Source organism: Leptonotus elevatus, chromosome 20 (genome assembly GCF_054856555.1).
Source record: "Leptonotus elevatus isolate MCC_2025b chromosome 20, RoL_Lele_1.0, whole genome shotgun sequence".
NCBI lineage: Eukaryota > Metazoa > Chordata > Actinopteri > Syngnathiformes > Syngnathidae > Leptonotus > Leptonotus elevatus.
Window position 1 is genome coordinate 3,520,579 of NC_141258.1, and position 13,500 is coordinate 3,534,078.

Here is a 13,500-nt window from a genome sequence, read left to right on the forward strand (position 1 = left end):
TTAATTTACATAATTGTAAAATGAGTGACGTAATGCCTTGTTTGAATGTCCTATAGCTATAAATATTCTCAAAGCCGCTTTGCCGTGCCTTCAAACAGGCTTTTCCTGTCCGGAGAAATGCATGCCTCATTAAGATGTTGCCACTCGTAAACATCTGCACTCTTGACAGTCTAATGATCAGTGCAGATTAGGCATAAACAGGAATTTAGCAAACCGCCTCCGCCCGCTCAATTAGAAGTGTGGCAAGCTCCAGCCGGTGCCATTTGCTGTGAAGGCTGCGAAATGGACATAAGCGATGCAAATTAGGAAAGGGAGAAGAAAACAGACCAAAACAAGGAGTTCTGAGGCTTGAAGTCAAAAGGACGTGTGAAAGGTAGGCAGACTTGTCATTGTTCTTTGGCCTTTCCAAGAAAAATGTTTGTTAAATACAGTAAGGGTGGTGGAAGTACTACATGGTAACAGGCACTTGTGTAAAACTGATAAAATGAGAAGTACTGAAAAAAAAGCATAGACTCCGAAACAATTTCTACCATCAATCATATGAACTGTCTGTTTTATTGGCACACTGAATACGTTTTTGTTTTATAGCCAACAGCTAGCTAGTGTTGACTCTTATGTGTTCCCATAGCATTAGTAATGTTGTGAACTGACTAACAAATAAATACTAAACTAGCTAATTATAACCCCAGAAAAAACATTTTTTACCTTGTGTTTTTTTCCAGATGAGACGGAGAATTTTTGAACACAGGAAGCTGAAGCTGAAGCTGGTTTTTAGGCCGGCACAAGATGTAACGCATTTGCCACCAATCATTCTCAAACCTCAACATTTCAATCAAGGTCTGTCTCATACTTTGCAACTCATCATTTATTGTTTCATGTTGCCTTATCTAGAGATTATGTTGTGTAATAATCTTAAAGACAGGTTTTTATTGTTTTATTCTTCAGGAACGTTTTTCACGTGATATCTGCTGCATTTTTACTTTGTAGATCTTTGGAATATGAACCATTGTAAACCATAGATGAGCAATGACTACCAACCCGAAACCGCCTAAATGAAAGGCCTTTCAGTTCCTCACAATCGCTGACAAGAGTTCAGCGTGAGACGGATCAACTTGTTCGCAGAGGACCTAGAAAGTAAGACCGCCGCAATCATGGGCGAATGGAGTTTTCTCAGCGGACTCTTCGACCACCTCCAGACCCACTCGCCCATGCTGGGCCGCTTCTGGCTCCTGCTGATGCTGGTCTTTCGGATCCTGATCCTGGGAACGGTGGCCAGCGACATGTTCGAGGACGAGCAGGAGGAGTTTGCGTGCAACACGCTGCAGCCGGGCTGCAAGCAGGTGTGCTACGACCAGGCTTTCCCCATCTCCCAGTACCGCTTCTGGGTCTTTCACATCGTCCTCATCGCCACGCCGTCGCTGCTCTTCCTCATGTACGCCATGCATCATCACACCAAGAGAAGCAACGGCTCCAAGGCGCCGCAACGCTACAGGGAAACCCGCCAGTTGAGGCGCCTCTACATCGTCCACGTGGCTTTTCGGCTGTTCGCCGAAGTCGGCTTTCTGGTCGCGCAGTACTGGCTTTACGGCTTCAAGGTGGAGGCCCAGTATCCCTGCGACCGCTTCCCTTGTCCCTACACCGTGGACTGCTTCACCTCGCGCCCGGCCGAGAAAACCATCTTTCTCTGTTTCTACTTTGCAGTCGGCGTCTTGTCCGCCATCTCCAGCTGCGCTGAACTTCTCTACAGCTCCACCAAGTGGTTTTGCGCCGGCCAAAAGCATTTCAGGGACCCGAGCGCCCACAGCTACAAACCCGGTGAGCTGACAGGGAAGTCTTCGGAAAAGACCGCGTCGGACTGCGGCAAGGCCAGGATGGGGTCGCGCAGGAGCGGCAAGAAAGCCAACTGGTACAAGTACAGGAATGGGAAACATGTCAACAGCAAGACTTTAATGGTGTGATGGGGCCATTTTTGAATCCACCGATAATCAACCCGGTCACGAGGAAGCCCCTGTCGTGACAGGCGAAGATAAGGAAACAGGAACGTGGAGATCAAAACTGTTGATTTAGCCGTCGTCAATCAACACTCACCAATCTGGTGGCGGCAAAAGTACTCACACTTAAGTAGAAGATATTTGTGTAAAAGTAGAATCACTGATTGAACTTCCTTGAAGGGGAACTCGAGTAAAAAACAAACAAAAAAAACACTAATGATAAGCACGATGTAATAAAGAGTTTGTCGAAATACAACACGACGACTGCTCTGACGAGTGTCTGGCTATTTCTTCTTGAACAGGCAGTCATGGAAATCCATTTCATTGACATTGCACGTCACAAGTACAGAGCAACAAAACAATGCGATGCCATGCCTCGATTTCTGTGAGAAAGGGAGAACAAGGGGGAAAGGAAGAGAGGGGGGGTAAGTCAATTCCTAAACTATTCTATGGGGGGAGCACAGTGTGAGTCCTGGACGAAGAATACTATAATTATCACCTGAATTATGCAACTTTGTCACAGTAAAGTGACAATACAGTATTTGCTTTGAATGCTCTTTTATTTGTTAAGTGTAAAGGTACCTTGTACTTCATTACTTACAACCGCTGCTTTGGGTACACTTCCAACACTGATGACATATTTAGCGGTTAGTTACCACCCTGAAATGTTAGGTTCTGTATGATAATCATCCCTGTCATTAAGTTATTTTCATTTTCGTTTTCTGTTGGTGTCCGACTGACTTGTGAATGAACTTTCGTTTTTAGTCACTTCGCTTAGAAGACAGATAAGTACGACATAGATTGTAACACAAGAAAATACTGTATTAATGCACTTGAAATTCCATTAGGAGTGTGGCATTATTAAGAATTACGAAGAGAATAAATCACTTTTTGGGGAACTTGAAATTGATCAGGACCACACTGAGAAGACTAAAACTATGAGGAGTCGAAATATGAAATGTGATTAAAGAAATTTGTAAAATTGATGTTGACAATTAAGAAATAGAGTATTTTGCCTAGATGCCTTTTTCTTGTCATTTACATTTTTTCTTGCAACATTATTGGAACTTTTCAGCTTTCCCCCTTTCAGTTAGACTTTTCATTGCGTCAAAAGTAAAAACTTTTTTTCTGCTTGCTGTAATATAACCACAGAAAACAACACGATGATTCACTTTGAATGAATCTACCCTTCCCACATTGGATGGTTAATCTGCAAGTCTAGTAATAGTACATTTTGTTTCCAAAACATTCCCTTGGCGTCCTGCTCTGTTGTCAACAGTAGATGGCAGCACTGCAACGGATACAGTAATGAACTGTGGCATCAAATTACTTCATGCTAACTAGAAAGATTACTTGGGTTTATTTTTCAGATTAGATAGATATTATACAGCCCACCCAACTTGCTGGCCCTGCATGCATGAAGCACATTTAAAAAAATAATTAAATTCCACGCTGGACAGAGGCAAACATGATGTGAGTGATTATCAGGATTAAAACTAGATTAAAAAAAGAAATAAATCCCCTGCACTCGTTTTATAAGAACACATTTTGACTGCACGCCTCCTGTGACCTTGGCGTGCTGTCCGTAATCATTCAAACGGGGCCCCATTACGAGGAAATCGATGAAGGTAGTTTAACGCTTAGACACACATAAACAAATGCAAATCATTGTTTTGTGCAATACATTTTATGACCGTAATTCCCCGCAAACATGCATCAAGTCCTCTAACCCAAAACACTGATAGGAGCTCCTCCACTCACTTCAACAAGGCTCTACTTTTCTAACGAGGGGATGTGAAATATTGGAGGAATTTGTCTTATTCATCACGGCAGGCTTGGATCCTTCACACAACCTCCAGGGGGTCCCGGTCAGCCTTGGAGACCATCAACACGACATGAGCGGGAACTTTTTCAGTTAGTTTCTCCCGGAACACGGACAGATAGCCGCGCTCGCTGTTGCTGTGGTCACTGAGGATGACGCTGGTTCCCTTGGCAACCGCATCCAAGACCTCATGGTGGGACATCTCACCTAAAGCCACATTCATCCCAATTGAAACTGTCAGTCGAGTGGTCGTCATGGCGACACTTTTGTTTACAGAGAGGAGCGGTCCACCCACCGGTGACGTAAAGGTCTGCTTGGACGCCGTTCAGCACCGAGGCTCCTGAACCCGCACACGCAGCCACCGTGTGCACAAAGGATTCTGGGAATCAAGCAATGAGTGAGCAAATTTTTTATTTTTATTTATTTTTTTGTCACGATCATCACCTTGCGTGTGTCCCTGCCCGAGGGCCAAACGGAGGTGCCTCAAACCCAAGTGGGACTTCATTTTCTTCACAGCTGTTGCTACGGTTACCGGCTCATCCAAAACACTCAGTCGCCCCTGACCGTGGCCCGACCGAGGGGGCTAGAGGAAGTCAAAATTAGAAAGACAAGTCTTTCCACTGTCATTTTGAAAATCTTATTTCATTTTATGCTTGCTCACCCTTTCTGCCTTGAGAATGCGTAAGGACCTGTCGACCGCGATGACGTATCCCGTCACTTTGTCGACAACGGAAGCCAGTACTGAACCTCTGCAGTAGAGGCCGACTTGAGTCTTGGCGGCATCACATCTGTTACAAAGACAAATAAAATGTCTTTTAACATGTTTGCCAATGTCACAAGCATGTTTGCCATGGGAGGGAAAAAAAAGGAATACATCGCATTTTAACTGATAAAATGGGAATCAGCACACAATTGCCACCATTTTAACTCATTCACTGCCATTGACGGCTATACACGTCAAAAATTCATTTGAACTATTTCTATTAGTTTAACATTTTTTTCCACTTTTGTTAACAAGAGTATGAAAACCTAGATTTTTTTTATTGTACCGTAAGTCATGTGATTAATTACAATTAAAAAATTTAATCGTCTGACGCGACTTAAAGATTATAAAAAATTCGGGGGGGCGTCAGGCGATTATTCTTTTTTTAGCGTAATTAATCGCATGACTTCACTAGTTAACTCACGATTAATCACATTTTGTATCTGTTCTAAATGTACAGTAAAAAAAAAAAGGTTTTCATACTCTTATTAACAAAAGTAGAAAAAAAATTTAACTAATAGAAATAGTTCAAATGGATTTTTGACGTCTATGGCCGTCAATGGCAGTGAATGAGTTAACTGCCTCAGATGTACGCAAAATAAAGCTCAGCTAAAATTCACTGTAACTCATATTATAACACGTTTGTGTATGTATTCGTAATAGTGTCGAACCTGACAGGATCTTGTACTAGTACCCCATCCAAAGCATTCAGTTCCTCCAGGAGAGCATCCAGTATGTCGTTTTTGCATTGGAATTCCACTATGTGACTGTAAGGGAAGTCCACATAGGCCTGATTCAGCACTGACACCTGACCGCCACCTGAAACCAAAAACAGTTGGAGGACACTTAGTGAGGTTAAGTGTTCCCTAACTTTTAATGAGCCAAACAATTTCACATGACAAAAATCTCTACTAACTCAGTAAAGCAGTGTGAAGGTTTAGAATTACCGTAATGCCTATGCTAATTTCTGTTAGCCTGTCAATGGAGTTTCTCATGGTATGTTAGCAGTAAACTAGCATAACGTTCATTCAGTAAAATGATATGGTTTGGTTGAACATTTTTGGAGTATTTAAATACACAATGAATAATTCTCTTTTGTTTTATGTGCTACTTATATTGTAGACTTCATTTAGGAGAGTTTGTATCAAGCTTTTTAAATAAATGTTTAAAAAATGTACATATGCCACTTTTTGATGGGTTAGTGGTATTGACATTCATGTTTTTGTTCAATTAAAAACTTTATTATTCAATAAAATATTTAAAACGTGTTAACCAAATCTGTTAAACAGTCATGTTTATTATTAACTAAACAATTTTTGCATGAATGTGGCACACATTTATTTTTTTTATTCTTGAATATGACACCTTTCCAAAATTTCACATCTTACCTTCCCATGCAAATTTACTGCAAACTTTCTGGAAATTTCCTAGAAATTTTCCACCACACCATTGACTCACCCATTCCTCCAATTAACCAATCGTTAACTCCTCCACGAACGCTGTCCCATGACGTGTGTGGCGAGAATATGGCGATGCCGGCCTCCACGGCTCGGATAGCCAACCTCTGCTTCCAGTCCTTCTGGACCAGCCGTTTGATTGGTTGAAAGAGCGGAGGATGGTAGGATATGATGAGATCGCAGCCTTGGGCCCGCGCTTCCTCCATGACCCCTTCCGTGAGGTCATTGGTCAGAAGGATGGTTTTGACGGCTCGCGGCTCGCTGGGCTCCACCAGCAGGCCCACGTTGTCCCACGGCTCGGCCAGCGAGAGGGGAGCCAGATCCTCCAAAACCTTCACAACGTCCTTTAGCTCCATCGCGCTGGGGCGGAGGGAGGAATGAAAGCGGGGAAAGATGGCGCAAAAATGAGAGGATCCGGTTTGAGGGTTGGACCTGGTCCAAACGCGTCTGGAGTTTTGCGATAGAAATGTCTTTGGAATAATTTTACATCCAGTCGATATCAAGCGCGACCTGTGAGGATGAACAGTGTTAATGACAGAAATACACTGTCTGGTACCTCATGACATCATGGTATCACCAGTTTGGCAGATAGTAAACAATTCAATACAACAGTACTCACTAGCAATCCATATCCTCTAAAAATGACTATTATTACTACATCTCCATCTAGTTGTGACGGACTATTTCATCATCGACTATGTATAGTCTGCCCGTAATTATGCTATTGCTGTATGTTTTAAGTATAATACTGTAGAGTGCTATTTTTCTTCTTTAAAACATGCTTTTAATAAAAATCTGTTTTTGGAGGTGTGAACATTTGGTTGCTGATCAATATTAACCACACTACTGAACACTTCACATAGTAAATAATGACTTAGTGCAACATACCATATGCGCAGTTCCCACTTTTTGCATTGTAAGCAAACAGCGAAGCTAGCAGTGGCTAATTTGATTTGCTAGCTATAAGGAGAACCAACACTTATTTATTGAACACATATAGTTATCATTTTAATGACGTTAGTGAGCAGACTAAAAATAAAAAAAACTCACATGAGAAGTTGGGAGCCGTCGAGCCGCACTTTTCCGGTTTCCGGTGACGTCACCGCACGCTCGCTCTTGATTGGTCCGTTTAATATTGCGCTATGACGCTTGATTGTTTTATTTTATTTATTATTTTGTTAATTGAATACAGTGCACAGCATAGTGTTAAAACATGTGTTGGTGATTTTGAAAAAAAAAAAAAAAACAGGCAAGTGTGTACTATCGCCTTGTAAAAAAAAAATTGTACCCTTCTACGATTGATAAACTTTGAACAGCACTGTTTGTACTTGCCCTCTTTATTTATTGATTTATTTATTTTTAATTGAGTTTCACAAGTTGAACTATCTATCTAATCATCCGTCCATCTCGAGACTGAAGCATCCCCTTGTCAGAGGCTCAGACAAAACAGAGAAGAGGCTTAACTCAATTTCGGTGGGTTAAATAAATGAAAACCGCCCGATGAATTTTGCTGCATTATGTAACTCCATTTTGTAACTAAAGTATTATGAAAACATTTTCAAGGGAGCAAAAAAAAAAATCAAAGGACAACTCCGTGTGTGTGTGTGGTGGGCATCTGGTCCGCATGACATGTCTGAGAATTACGTATCAAATCCTCTGCAGTGAACACATGCAATCCGTGCACATAAACAAAAACAAAGCGAAAGGTTGTTACTGTTTAGAGGTGACCGCTAGGAAGGTTTAATTAAACAGCAAGTTCTGTCAATTGCAGGGTGGCCAGAGTAGCCGCATCAGCGTTGAAGCCCATTCTGGGAGATTATTGAGGATTAACGCGATAAAGGTCGACGCTGGATGTTGGCGGGATCAGGGAAAAGGTCCGTTGTTACGTCATGTGCTGTTTGCTCGTCACCAATCAGTCACTCCGAGCAAATGTAATATAAATGGCTCAGGTGGCAAAAGTAATGATGCTGTACTCACGAGCTAGCTCATCAGTTAGCTCAAGCTAACTCACTTGCTAGCTCATCAGTTAGCTCACCAGCTAGCACGTTTTCACGAAAGGGCATCAGGTTTGTCCATGACGTTACTAGCTTGGGAATTTAAATAATGACACCAAACTGTTCTGTCCATTGTGGCACCAAGGGAAGGGATTTTCTGAGTTAGCTAGCTAGCTAACAGCATGTTACAGTGGTAAAATTGGTCCTAAATGTGCTCAAATTCGGTTTTGGCGGGTGGAGGGGCTATTTCACATTTATTTGTGAATACCCCCACTTATTTGCTTTAAATAAATAAAAAACTAAATTCCCTGCTTATTTGCATTCATTTGGATAAAAAAAAAAATTCAAGGCATGTGTAAATTATTCTCAGATTTTCTATATTTGCGGTCAGGCTCAGCATTGATCCCCCACGAAAAGCAGGATCCATTTGAGTCAAAATTAGGAAATCTGAAATGGTGAAAATCTCCACAAATTCACTGCTATATGGCTCTCAGTTTTCGTCTATGTTTTCAGAAATCGCCTTTAAACGTTTACAATGTATTTAGAAACAAGTCTCGGAATTCACTTTACATTTTCTTTAATTGGTCCCAACAGTATTATGTACTAGAATTTGTATATCTTTATATATCTAAAATATAGCAATTAATCTTGTCCATGTTGATCCACCACATTTCTGTGAAGGCTCTTCCATTTCTGAGAGGGGGAAAAAAAAATCTTAATACTCTCCAAAAAGCCTATTATGAGAGAAAGCATGACGTAAAAGGACTTTTAGAGGACATTTAAAAATCACTCTTATCAACTGGCCCGCTTCTCCATTTTTGGCCGCGCAATCTCTTTATCCTGACGCTCCTCCAAATCCAAGGCGGGCGTGTTTCCTTAATCCAAAACATTTCATCCACCACCGATATTTGACTGCATTGTTTTTTATTTTCCAAATCCCGTCTCGGACATACATCATCGTACCGTTATATTACACAACCAGCGAGCTGGATGTTACGCAAGTCGGCAGTTTTGTTGCCATGCAGAAAACATGTTTAAAGATGACTTTTTCTGAAAATTACTTACTATTCCTGGCAGATTACTGTAATCTGTTGGGGCTGTTTTAAGATTTTTAAACGAATGCTCCAAGACAAAAAAAACTGCCTGATAAGAAGAACTTGGTTGATTTGAGAGATTTATTAATCTTGGTTTGATTTAACATGCTGTATTTAGCCCTTGAAATAAATACACACAAAATCAACTGTTCGGACAGAGGTGAGTCGTCGAGGTCATCCTGACATCATCCTGACAAACTCTGTGGACATGAAATCAGAACACATTTCAGTTATTTCAATTCATTTTTTTGTTTTTTTGTGGTCATGTCAAAGAAGAGGACGTTTGTACCTTCAAAGTCGACCGTGCCGTCCCCGTTGTCATCGGCCTCTTTGACGATAGCGTTGATCTCCCGTTGGCTCATGTGCTCGCCCATTAACTTCATCATGGCTGAGCGCAGTTCTTCCGTGGTGATCTCCCCGTCGCCGTCCGCGTCAAACTAAAGAAAGAAACGAGCAGAAGGTAAGATAAAATTAAAAAAAAAATACATTTTTTTTTCTCTCAATATTGCGATGGCATGTAATATGCAAATTCATTGATGAGGTCTGACCTCTTTAAAGGCATTTTTCAGCTCCTTCATGCCAATCATGCCGGCTGTCTCCGCCAGAAGTTTGGGGGCCATCAGATCCACAAAATCATCAAAGTCCACTTTGCCGCCAACTAGAAGACAGAAAAAATTAATTATATTTTTAAATACAACAAAAGCTTCTTTTTTTTTTTTTGTAAAGGCTCTGCATTGTCAGCGCTATGTAGACTTTTAAAAATTATTTTTCTTTTTTAATTGTCATTATAGTTGCACGCTCCAAAACTCTACTGCCGACTAGAGGACAAAATTTTTTTTATTTTTTTTTATTTTTTATGTGTGTTAAGGATCTGTCTGCATTATCAGCACTAAGTAGATATTTTTCTTCTTTTTTTTTTAAATTAGAGCTGAGCTAATGAGATCCAATGCAAGAGCTATATTAACACATTCACTGCCATAAATTCATTTGAAAAAAGATTATAAAAAATTAGGGTTGACTGGCGAATTTTTTAAATCGTAATTAATCACATGACTTCACTAGTTAACTCACGATTAATCACACATTTTATATCTGTTCTAAATGTACAATAAAAAAATCTACGTTTTCATATTCTTGTTAACAAAAGTGGGCGAAAAAAAGCTAAACTAACAGAAATAAATCAAATTTTTTTTTTACGTTTATAGCCGTCAATGGCAGTGAATGAGTTAAATATGCTGAATCTGTAATTTAAAAAAAATAAGTTTCTAAACGTGTATAATGGTATCACATCATATTTAGAGCTGTTTAATTTTTTTCTTGGCAATTAATAATGTATTAATTTGAGCTATATATGAGGTTTTAATTTCATTTTTATATTGATTTAAACGAATTGAACTGTACACGTGTAGAATTTCATTTTTCTACAGTGCGGAGATGTGGTGAATGATGAGACGAGGATTCACCCCATCTCCTCAATTGGTGACCCCGACGGCAACAGCACATTGTCTCAAATTACATACTATATATAATGTGAGATTCTTTGGAAGATATGAAGAATGACATCAAAGTAAAAAAAAAAAATAAGTTTTCACTTGCAGACTCACGGTTCATGTTGATGTTTTGACTCAACTCGATGAGCTCCATCTCGGTGGGCATGTAGCCCATGGTCCTCATCAGGTTGCCCAGGTCCTTGCAGCTGATCAGGCCGTCCTTGTCTTTGTCAAACTCGTTGAACGCATCACGCAGCTCTGCACAGACGCACACCAAATCCCTCAGTCGGGCACACGGCCATCGGACCTCAAACCAAAGGCGTCGCCGAAAACATGAAGCGTTTCGACGAGGCTTACCGTCGATCTCATCGTCTGCCAGATCTCTTGACTGCGCAGGAGGAAGACAAATGATAAATTGTGGAAAAGGAAGGATAAAGAAACAGAATGACACATTGTGTATTTGAAACATCCACATAGCTAACCAATATTTGTATACAAACGGGTATATATGCTTTATTCGCTTCAAAAAATGACGACCACATATTAAATCATTCACTGCCATTGACGGCTATAGGCGTCAAAACATTTATTCAAACTATTTCTATTAGTTCAGTTTTTTTCCATTTTTGTCAACAAGAGTATGAAAACCTAGATTTATTTTGTACATTTAGAACAGATATAAAATTTGTGATTAATCGTGAGTTAACTAGTGAAGTCATGCGAATTATTACGATTACAAATTTTAATCGCCTGATGCCCCTAATTTTTAATAATCTTTTTTTTTTTAGAAAAGATTATAAAAATTAGGGGCATCAGGCGATTAAAATTTGTAACCGTAATCATTCGCATGACTTCACTAGTTAACTCACGATTAATCACACATTTTATATCTGTTCTAATACAATATAAAAAAAAAAACTAGGTTTTCACACTCTTGTTAATAAAAGTGGGAAAAAATGTTAAACTAATAGAAATAGTTTAAATGAATTTTTCACGTCTATAGCCGTCAATGGCAGTGAACTCTTACAGTAGTAACAAAATGTACTGTACTGATAAAAAAAAAAAAAAAGTTTCATTATGTACACTTTGAACATTTCATCCAGCACATTTAGTTGTACTCACGATATTTTTCCCGCCTCGCAAGAAAATACACGCTTCTCCCAAGCTCATGTCTGCCAAAGGAAACAATCGGCACCTTTTGTCAGTACAAAAACCAAAAAGCTGACTGATGTGACTTTTCCTGAGCTTTGGTAACTACCTGATTTGTTCTCACCGTTGGCTTGTGCTCGCAGCCAATCACATCATACGCAACCTCTGCTTTTAAAAAAAAAAATCCCCTCTGTTTCTCCGTCTCGCCAGTTCCCGGGTGGGATGGAGCCGCCGCTGACTTTCAGTACGTCCGCTACTCAGCCTGGATGCTGTGATGATGATGATGATGATGATGATGAGGGGTGTTGAAGCTGCGTCCAGTTTTGGTCATGTGCTGGGAGGAGTCAGCAAAGTGACTGCAGGACAGCAGGGCGGACTTAAGCGAGGTGGATAAAATACTCGCACGTTGTATAAGATATTTTTGTAACAGTACAAAGTACTGATTGAACTCCTGTCATAAAAGTACAAAGTCTACAGAAAAATACATACTGAAATAAAGTACAAATATCTAAAACATCTACCTAATTACAGTAACTAATTACTTGTACTTTGTTCCATTTCACCACTGCTTAAAAGGTGACATCATGTTGTCATCCAGTGGAAATTTTCCGGCGATCTGAACCTGACACAAGTAAGAGGACACTCTTGTTTCGTGTAGGATGACCTCTTGACCTTCTTTCATTCTGAACTGTACTACATCGCAACCTACAAATTGCAAATGGCGAATTATAATGACATGAACTCATTCGCTGCCATTAACGGCTAAAGACGTCAAAAATTCATTTGAACTATTTCTGTTAGTTTTACATTTTTTTTCCCACATTTGTTAACACGAGTATGAAAACCTAGAAAAAAATTATTGTACATTTCGAACAGATATAACATTTGTGATTAATCGTGAGTTAACTAGTGAAGTCATGCGATTAATTATGATTAAAAAATGTAATCGCCTGACGCCCCTAATTTTTAATAATCTTTCCTTTAAAAAAAAAAAAGGATTATTAAAAATGTTAAAAAAATTATTAAAATTATTATTTTTTTTAAACGAAGGAAAGAGTATTAAAAATTAGGGGTGTCAGGTGATTTTTTTTTTCTTCGTAATTAATCGCATGACTTTACTAGTTAACTCACGATTAATCACAAATTTTATATCTGTTCTAAATGTACAATAATTTTTTCCTAGGTTTTCATACTCTGGTTAACAAAAGTGGAAAAAATGTTAAACTAATAGAAATAGTTCAAATGAATTTTTGACGTCTATAGCCGTCAATGGCAGTGAATGAGTTAATTACGTAAAACTATATAATGTAGTAACACGAGTCACGACTTTATCTTGGACATTTTTTTTATAGGCTCAGATTTTTTTTTAAATCATTACAAAATGTGTCTTTGTCCCTAAGAAAAATATACATTTGTTATTGTAACGTTACGACTTTAATTCATATTTGTGGATACATGTAGTAGTTATATTGAAAAATGTCTCCCTTGACCCAAAAAGTTGAAAAACCTCTTACCTAGTTATTAGAAACAATGTTGTGGCTGCTTGATATTATTTTTAGATTACATTTTACAATCACTTTTGCTTGGAAAAACTCAAACGCAACGACTGAATAAAAGAGCTTATTTCTTCCCAGAAATATCCACTTAACCTCCATCAGCGCGGATCCACATGTTTGTCTTGACTGATTGAGCTCAGTGTCGTGTCCTCTGACATTTCCACCACTGCCTGCTTTACTCTTA

General features: G+C 39.4%; 3 protein-coding genes and 1 long non-coding RNA gene across 6 annotated transcripts; 2 read left to right on the plus strand and 2 right to left on the minus strand.

The window, feature by feature from the left end:
- Positions 1-33: 33 nt before the first annotated feature.
- LOC147156448 (gap junction delta-3 protein-like) lies at positions 34-2,247 on the plus strand. The gene is made up of 3 exons (XM_086064877.1): positions 34-373; positions 723-837; positions 988-2,247. Exon 3 carries the CDS (start codon positions 1,152-1,154, stop codon positions 1,956-1,958), a length of 807 nt encoding a protein of 268 aa, XP_085921003.1. The 5' UTR covers positions 34-373; positions 723-837; positions 988-1,151; the 3' UTR covers positions 1,959-2,247.
- On the minus strand, positions 2,081-7,232 carry nif3l1 (NIF3 NGG1 interacting factor 3-like 1 (S. cerevisiae)). 2 transcript variants are annotated; one of them, XM_086064873.1, is made up of 7 exons: positions 7,084-7,232; positions 6,035-6,543; positions 5,248-5,395; positions 4,475-4,601; positions 4,258-4,396; positions 4,109-4,192; positions 2,081-4,020 (listed from the first exon to the last, which is right to left on the minus strand). In XM_086064873.1, coding segments are annotated over exons 1-7 (1,194 nt in total). In that variant the 5' UTR covers positions 7,086-7,232; the 3' UTR covers positions 2,081-3,835. The 2 variants fall into 2 exon arrangements, with proteins under 2 accessions (XP_085920999.1, XP_085921000.1); XM_086064874.1 differs by lacking the exon at positions 7,084-7,232 and adding an exon at positions 6,922-7,073.
- Positions 7,233-7,643: 411 nt separating this feature from the next.
- Positions 7,644-10,718, plus strand: LOC147156450 (uncharacterized). The gene is made up of 2 exons (XR_015091780.1): positions 7,644-7,907; positions 9,395-10,718. It is a non-coding gene; the product is annotated as an uncharacterized LOC147156450 (long non-coding RNA).
- Positions 9,185-12,117, minus strand: cabp5a (calcium binding protein 5a). 2 transcript variants are annotated; one of them, XM_086064879.1, is made up of 7 exons: positions 11,870-12,117; positions 11,734-11,783; positions 10,969-10,999; positions 10,726-10,869; positions 9,670-9,779; positions 9,411-9,558; positions 9,185-9,321 (listed from the first exon to the last, which is right to left on the minus strand). In XM_086064879.1, the coding sequence occupies exons 2-7, from the start codon at positions 11,779-11,781 to the stop codon at positions 9,296-9,298; spliced, it is 507 nt and encodes a 168-aa protein (XP_085921005.1). In that variant the 5' UTR covers positions 11,782-11,783; positions 11,870-12,117; the 3' UTR covers positions 9,185-9,295. The 2 variants fall into 2 exon arrangements, with proteins under 2 accessions (XP_085921005.1, XP_085921006.1); XM_086064880.1 differs by having other exon boundaries at positions 11,885-12,116.
- Positions 12,118-13,500: the final 1,383 nt, after the last annotated feature.

Excerpts from the sequence above, each read along its gene's own strand:
- LOC147156448 (XM_086064877.1), top strand. The coding sequence starts at position 1,152 with ATGGGCGAATGGAGTTTTCTCAGCGGACTCTTCGACCACCTCCAGACC.
- nif3l1 (XM_086064873.1), bottom strand. Across the intron at positions 4,602-5,247 it reads CTAGTACAAGATCCTGTCAG|ATGTGATGCCGCCAAGACTC; the intron begins GTTCGACACTAT and ends TCTTTGTAACAG. Across the intron at positions 4,193-4,257 it reads CGGGCAGGGACACACGCAAG|AATCCTTTGTGCACACGGTG; the intron begins GTGATGATCGTG and ends CTTGATTCCCAG.
- cabp5a (XM_086064879.1), bottom strand. The coding sequence starts at position 11,781 with ATGAGCTTGGGAGAAGCGTGTATTTTCTTGCGAGGCGGGAAAAATATC. Across the intron at positions 11,000-11,733 it reads TGCGAGGCGGGAAAAATATC|TCAAGAGATCTGGCAGACGA; the intron begins GTGAGTACAACT and ends CCTCCTGCGCAG. Across the intron at positions 9,780-10,725 it reads TCAAAACATCAACATGAACC|TTGGCGGCAAAGTGGACTTT; the intron begins GTGAGTCTGCAA and ends TCTGTCTTCTAG.